Source organism: Dipodomys ordii, unplaced genomic scaffold, assembly GCF_000151885.1.
Source record: "Dipodomys ordii isolate 6190 unplaced genomic scaffold, Dord_2.0 Scaffold266, whole genome shotgun sequence".
Classification (NCBI taxonomy): domain Eukaryota; kingdom Metazoa; phylum Chordata; class Mammalia; order Rodentia; family Heteromyidae; genus Dipodomys; species Dipodomys ordii.
The window spans coordinates 196,451-204,070 of record NW_012267482.1 but is presented as its reverse complement, the minus strand read 5'-3'; the positions used below and the strand labels follow the sequence as shown (position 1 = coordinate 204,070).

The following is a 7,620-nucleotide window of genomic DNA, read 5'->3' as shown; positions in this document are numbered from 1 at the left end:
AAGGAAGGACGGGAGGGAGGAAGGGAGGAAGGAAGGGAGGGAGGAAGGAAGGAAGGAAGGAAGGGAGGGAGGAAGGAAGGAACTAAAGAAAGAAGAAAGCAAGGGGAAGGGGAAGGGGAAGGAGGAGGAGGAGGAGGAGGAGGGACACACACATAGCCAAGTCCCTGTGCCGTGCTCCAGGCTGCAGGCCCCACAGCGGCGGCCGCTGGTGCGGAGCAGCTGGTTTGGAGGCCGGTGGTCCCGTGGAAGATCATCCTGTGAGCAGAGACCTCAGGCTTTCCCTGGCCTTACACACCTGGCACAGTCAGAAAACGAGGACAAACAATGCAGTCAACTCACCAGGGGAAAAGGCAAAGCAGACGTAGTAAAAGAAAGAAGAAAAGCAGAAACGCCCACCAGGCTCAGCTTCGGACATTTCCGTGTGTGGAGGCTGCGGGGCTGGAGGCTGGAGGCCGGAGGAGGGAGGGGAAAGCTGGAGCTCGAGGGAGCATGGGGACATGGAGACACACAGACAGACAGACAGACACACAGACAGACAGACACAGAGACAGAGAAAGAAAGATACAGAGACACAGAGAAAGAGAGAAAGTGACACACAGAGACAGAAATAGAGACTTAGACAGAGACAGACGAGAAAAGGAGAGACAGTCAGACAGACACATAGACAGAGGCAGAGACACCTAAGACAGAGAGACAGACAGAGGCAGAGACACCTAAGACAAACAGAGGCAGAGAGACGGGGGGGGGGGGGCAGGGGGGGGAGGGGCGCTAGGCTGGAAACATTTCTCACTCTCCCACCAAGTTGACGCCTAGAAGATGGAGAAAAGGTCCCCAGTTTCTACATGGAGATCCCAGACGGAGACCCCATGTCACTTACAGCTTTCTAGAATCCTCCACACATGTTGGAGCGCCGAGGGTGGCTGGCTGTGTGGAGGGCACCCAAGGAAATGGCAGCGCTCACACCTCCTGAGCACAGCGCTGCGGCTGCCAGGCCAAGCATTTATTTATAGAGGTGAGGTGGTTTTTGTCCCCCACTTGGTTGCTGCTCTTGTTTTTCTTTTTGTCTTATTGGCTTCTTGTCTTTGGCGAGGGGGCGCAGAAATGGCGGGACAGGTGAACAAAGGCAGCCGGGTCCTCTCTGGACACCATGTGGGGAGTCAGCTCTGCCACTTGTGGGTGGGGATGGGAGGGAAAAATTGGGATCGAGGGAAGGGGGGACACTGTCCAAAGAGAAATGGACTCATTTCCTGACTTATCTTATGTAGTAAGTTACTTTTGCAGCCCCTCTGTACATCATCTTCATCGTAACAATTGTGACTCACTCCTGTAACCCCGGCAACTCTGGAGGCTGAGGATCATGGTTCTAAACCAGCCTGGAGAGGAAGGTCCATGAGACTGATCTCCAATAAACCACTAGAAAACTGAAGTGGAGCCGTGGCTCAAGTGGTAAAGCACCAAAAAAGCTCAGAACAGCACTCAGGCCTCGCGTTCAAGTCCCGTGACCCACATACACAATCAGGAGCTCATACAGACAGACAGACAGAAGGAAGGGTAATGGACCCTAAACAGAAAACGAGGTGAGATCCAGGAAATGAATCACCTATGCATCAGCACACGGGAGGTGGGAGTGGATAAAACTCCCTAAACTACTTTGATTAGAGTAACCTTTATTTTTTTGTTTTGGGTTTAATTTTGTCAGTCATGGGGCTTGAACTCTGGGCCTGGGCCCTGTCCCTGAGCTCTTCAGCTCAAGGTGAGTGCTCTACCACTTGAGCCACACCTCCATGTCTACCTTTTTGGTGGTTCATTGGAGATGAGTTTCACAGACTTCCCTGCCCGGGCTGGCTTTGAACCACGGTCCTCAGACACCAGCCTCCTGAGTAGCTGGGATGACAGGCGTGGCCGCCCACACTGCGCTTGCAATTTTCTGGTTACTACTGAAGTGGCTCAGGGCCCCCCCTCCAGGTCCTGGGAGTTAAATGGACGCAGCCTGCCACCTGGTGGCCACAAGGAGAATAAATAGCCTCCTGTCTGAGGGCCGCGTGGGTCGGCCTCCTTACTGACTCAATAAGAAACGGGACATGTGCCAAGTCCCACCAGATCCCTTGCGACCAGGAGCACACTCCAGACCGGTAGGGTGGCTCAGCCTGTAACCCCGGACACTCAGCTTGGAAACTACACACACACACACACACACACACACACACACGGACACTCAGCTTGGAAACTTCACACAGACACACACACACACACACACCTGTATCAAATAAAAGCACTTCCAAACTCAAGGTGTTATTTTAAGATGACGCAGTTATTTTATTTCCTTGGCCTGGCTGCATTGACTTCATTATACAAGAACTCACAGCTGACAAAAGCAGACATCCGCATACTTATCCCCACAGGAAGGATCTTTCCTTAGCAGAGATGGACTGAAATGTAATGTCCTGCTCCTCACCCCCACGGCGAAAATAAACCAAACGGGAAGAAAGAAAAAAAGTGTCAGGCCTACACTGCAGTCCTGAGCAGGAGGCGGCCCTCTGCGGCTGGGAGGGAGGGACGATGGGGAAGGGGCACAACCCCGCGTGATTGACAGGTGGAAGGAAGCTCCTGCCTGCAGACCCGCCCCCTGCCTGCGGCCTCTGAACCCCCAGGGCATGAGCGGGGTGAAGGGTCCACTCCAGCTTTGTGCGACTGCACCGTTCAGAAGCGTCCTTACGCCTGAGCCCGGGTTCCCAAGAGCAAGGGAGCTCCATCTAGACATCCGGGACGCTGCATCCCATCTCGAGGGGGGGCGGGTAAAGAGACACTTTGGGGACCGGCCGGAAGGCTTCATGTGCAGTGGGCGGGTGAAGTCAAATCCATGCCCAGCAGAAGGGAAGCAGGGCCATTTGTCCTCGGCTTAACTCTCCTGGGCTCTCTCCCCCTTCCCCCAACTCTGAAGGGGGAGAGAGGGACCGAACACAAACACACACACACACACACACACACACGCAAGCACACACACACAGACAGACAGACACATACACGCACAGACACACACACACACACAGACAGACAGACACGGATTCTCAGCCATCACCCCGACCTCTGTGAACAGCAGCCCATCGCTCCATCCGCACATGCTGCTGAGGAGGCAGCAAAAGAAGAAGAAAAGGAATCATAGAAGCACGGGAAAACCAGGCTGGGTGTGCGCGCAGTGTAATGGCGTCGTGTCCTCCGCTGGCCTCCTCCGCGGGTCCTCTCCCGCCTGCCCCGCCCACCCCGCGTCCAGGTGCCTGCTGGCTGGACGTCCACCATCAGTTCCCATAGACGCTCTCGTCGCTGTAGGCTACGTACAGGAAGTAGTCCTCCTCATGGTTGTCCTGGGGGAAGAGAGCGTTCACGGTCACTCTTCTCTTCCATTTCTTTTGGTGCCAGGTCTGGGGCTCGAACCCAGGGCCGAGGCACTACTGTCCCTGAGCTTCCGGGCTCCAAGTTAGCACTCTCCCACTTGAGCCACCATCTGTGATCCTCAACTCTCAGCCTCTTCCTGGGTAGTTGGGGATTACAGGCAGAAGCCGCCAGGCCCAGCCTCACGTCTCCAGAGTATTTTATAGACAATACAGTTTGACCCTGACTAATTGCAGGGTGACAAGAAGTTAGCTTTACTATACTGGTAGCCTTCTCAATCTACGAAATGGGGGTAGAGTGCCAGCCTTCAGCAGGAGCTCAGGGACAGCGCCCAGACTCTGAGTTCAAGCCCTAGGACACCACAAATAAATAGTTTAAATGTTCCCAACAGTAATGAGAGTGATGCTCTGTAATTTATTGCAGTCACGAACCATCCTGCCATTATAATAAATGCCAATCTAGCAGCCAAGTGCTCTCAGAGCAAGAGGAAGAGATTTCCCTAGGATTCACTATCCTGGGGTGGGGCGGGGAGAGGAAGGTTGCATTCTTCTAGAACAAGAGGCTTGATTGACCCCCCAGGGCCTCCCCTGGTCACGGGATCCAGATACCCAAACCTGTGCCCTCTTTCCAAGGTCAAGTTTATCAACAGAGCCAGCGGGCGCGGGTGCTGGCGCTGGGCCCCGAGCCCTTACCTCATACAGCTGGCCCATGGTGGCGCTGGTCGGGGGGATCGTGTTGTTGACAAAGAAAAATAAGGCGTCCTCCGGGCGCAGGTGGATCCTCTTCCGGATCAAGAAGTAGAACTGGCCGACTGGACAGGAAGCGGCACGGGCCAGAAGGAGAGAGCAAGGGGTCAGCGCAGGGCGCTTCCAGAACACAGTTCCATCCTGTCCCTCCCCTTTCGGACAGGCATGTGCTAGCTTGCTTTGCGTGTTGTCAATCTGGGGCCTGAGCCCAGGGCCTGGGCGCTGTCCCTGAGCGCTTTCTGCTCAAGGCTAAATGTGCTACCACCTTGAGCCACAGCTCCCCTTCTGGTTTTCTGGTGGCTCATTGGAGATCAGTGTCTCCTGGGCCTTTCTTCCCTGGGCTGGCTTTGAACCAGGATCCTCAGATCTCAGCCTCCTGAGTAGCTGGGATGACAGGCGTCTGCCACAGTGCCCAGCGAAAGCTGATTTTTGAAAACTAAGTGAGATAAGGTGATAAGAAAGCAACACTTAGAATGGAGCAGCGATGTATCGTTTTTGGGTCAGCTGGCTCTGGGCAGCTCCCACCGACTCGAGAAGCACGCGGCTGTGCAGCGAGCCTTACCGGTGAGGTCGGAGGGCACCAGGTACTTCCTCTTGTCCAGATCAGGCACGCGGGCTTTGGGAGCCTTCTCCACGATGACCTGGGGGGACAGGACAGCAAAGCTGAAAGCCCAGCCGGGCACGGCGACTCATGCCTGTAATCCCACCTACTCAGAAGCTCGCGCTCTGAAGCCAGCCTGGGAAGGAAAGGTCAGGAGACCATCTCAAATGAACCAGCAGAATGTGAAAAGTGGAGCTGTGGCGTCAGAGCAAAGGTTCTGAGTTCAAGCCCCAGGAGTACCAGCACGTAACAAAACTTATTGCCTCATTCTTCCTCTTAAAACCTATATTCAAGGCTTTTTAACAACTTGTAATTTAGATCTTTACTTCTTTCATTGGTATATTGTTTCCATACTGGGGCTGGAACTCAAGGCTCAAGCTCAAAGCTGATGCTCTATCTATTGAGCCATACCTCCACTTCTGGCTTTTTGGTAGTTTTAGTGGAGATTAGAGTTTCACAACCCTCCAACATGAGCCTCCTGAGTAGCTAGAATGACAGGCAGAAGCCAGTGCCTGGCTGGTAATGAACATCTTTTAAAGTAGTTCCTTTCAACTTATACAACCACTTTGGAAAGCAGTCTGGAGGGGCCTTAGAAAGCTAAAGATTGACCTCCCTTACGACCCAGTCATACCACTTCTAGGCATCTACCCTGAACAACAGGAACCAATATACAAGGACACGTGCACCTCCATGTTTATTGCAGCACTGTTCACAATAGCTAGGATATGGAAACAACCCAGATGCCCCACCACAGATGAATGGATCCAAAAATTGTGGTTATCTATACACAATGGAATATTATGCAGCCATCAGAAATGACAAAATAATGGCATTTGCAGGGAAATGGATGGAGCTAGAAGGAATCATGTTGAGCGAGGTAAGCCAAGAGCAAAGAGACAAACGGTACATGGTCTCCCTGAAAAGTGGATGTTAAATCCAAAATGTTAGATGATACGACAAAATTAATAGGACTTAAGAAACAAAGAACTCCCACTCATCTGGTTGAACCACTAGTAAATATCTCCATGCTGCTGATCACATGTATGGTGTATACGTGAACACCGTTATATGTTACAGACTGTGATAGACAACTTGCTCCAGGAAAGTTAGAAATGTGCTCATTATCTTGCCCATGTAATTGTAACCCCTCTGTACATTATTTTCACAATAAAAATATATTTTTTAAAAAAAGTAGTTCCTTTCAACTTGAACTTCTAAAAGTGATCCGTTTCTGGTTTTTTTTTTTTTTTGGCTGTTGTTTTCCATGGCTAATATGTCAAATCCCCTGAACTTCGCCTGTTAAACTTGGGCTTCAGGAATAACCAGAGTTGGGCTTATAGATTGTAACTGGACTGCAACTTCTGTGAGCACCTCACCACAGGGCAGGGAAGATTACTGGTCCTGCCTGAGGGCAAAGAGAAACTTCTAGAAAAACTGCTCCAAACTTAAACCTTAGGGCTTAGGGTTTAAGGCCCCAGGTTTCACTACACACAAACACACACACCCAAAACAAAAACAAAAGTCTCAATCCTTAGGGAGCCCAAAGGCAGGCTTCAGGAGGGTAAAACCCCTCCAGCCTATTTCTCCCAAGGAAGTTAGAGATGGTTTGTGTCAGTACCTGGGCTTGAACCAAACCCTGGGTACTTTCTCTTTTTTTGCTTTGCTGGCGCTTACCCACTTAAACCACACCTTCACTTCTAGCTTGGTGGTACCTCCCTGGTGATGAGGCTCTGGGATTTTGTCTTAGCTGGCATCAAACTGCCATGCTCAGATCTCAGCCTCTCGAGTAGCTGGGATGACAGGGGAAGGGATTATAGCTTCTCAGTCAGGGACTGGAGGCTCAAGCCGGTCATTTTAGCTATTTGGAGGCTGAGATCTGAGGATCACCATTCAAAGCCAGTTGGGAAGGAAAAGTCTGTGAGATTTTTTTACCTCCAACTAACCAGCAGAAAGCAGTAAGTAGTGAGTGGCTCAAGTGGCAGAGCGCCAGCCATGAGTGGAAAAAAGCAAGCAAGAAAGGGAGAGCCGGAGGAGTTCAGGTCCTAGTACAGACAAACACCAGTACAAAGGTAAAGCTACTCCGGAGGCTGAGGTCTGGAGCCAGCTCGGGTAGAAAGTCTGGGGGACTCATCTCCAATCATCCACCAGAAACCAAACCCCCAAACCCGAAACCTAGACGTGGCCCCAGGCTGTGAGCAAAGGAGCTCAGGGCCAGGCAGGTGGGTCCCGCCCCAGGTTGGGGCTTATCTTGGAGATTAGACACCGGGAGGGTGAGCAGAGAGAAGGTGGGAAAGGAGAAGAGCTCAAGTTTGAGGAAACAAAGGAATTGGAACTGGATACGGGACCCGTGTGTGCAGTTTGTGGGTCAAGCACAGCTTCCAGAACGTTCTTGGACGGGCGAGGCCGGCTGTGCGGTGGAGACACCGAGTTCTGGTTCAGGCCAACAGCCCCGGGCAGAGGGATCAGGACAGCCAACGGACAGCTGGACAGACACGCGCCTGCCGGGCCGAGGCGAGGTGCACCTGATCCCGGGCTACCCCAGCCCCCAACGAGCCCCGGAACAAAACAGACAGCCAGCCAGCCAGCACCCAGAACAAGACAGACAGACAGACAGCCAGCACCCAGAACAAGACAGACAGCCAGCCAGCACCCAGAACAAGACAGACAGACAGACAGACAGCACCCAGAACAAGACAGACAGACAGCACCCAGAACAAGACAGACAGACAGACAGACAGCACCCAGAACAAGACATACAGACAGACAGACAGCACCCAGAACAAGACAGACAGACAGACGGCCGGGGACGGAATCCCAGCTCTGCCCGGGCCGGCTGGCCGGGCCTCGCGCCTCGTCCACCGCCTGGCGGTGCGGGATGCGTGC

General features: G+C 52.7%; 2 protein-coding genes across 2 annotated transcripts in view; both read right to left on the bottom strand.

Annotated features, from left to right (window-relative positions):
• The window catches only part of LOC106001094 (natural killer cells antigen CD94-like), an 8,512-nt gene extending 7,581 nt beyond the window's left edge, over window positions 1-931 (bottom strand). The window contains exon 1 of the mRNA XM_013036237.1: window positions 878-931. The gene's annotated coding sequence lies outside the window, so the exon portion shown is untranslated. The remainder of the gene's footprint in view (window positions 1-877) is intronic.
• A 2,054-nt stretch (window positions 932-2,985) lies between these two features.
• Window positions 2,986-7,620, bottom strand: part of Gabarapl1 (GABA(A) receptor-associated protein like 1) — a 6,535-nt gene continuing 1,900 nt past the window's right edge. The window contains exons 3-5 of the mRNA XM_013036236.1: window positions 4,699-4,824; window positions 4,083-4,201; window positions 2,986-3,362 (exon numbers count right to left, since the gene is read on the bottom strand). Of these exons, the coding sequence (XP_012891690.1) occupies window positions 3,297-3,362; window positions 4,083-4,201; window positions 4,699-4,824 (311 nt within the window). The 3' untranslated portion in view covers window positions 2,986-3,296. The remainder of the gene's footprint in view (window positions 3,363-4,082; window positions 4,202-4,698; window positions 4,825-7,620) is intronic.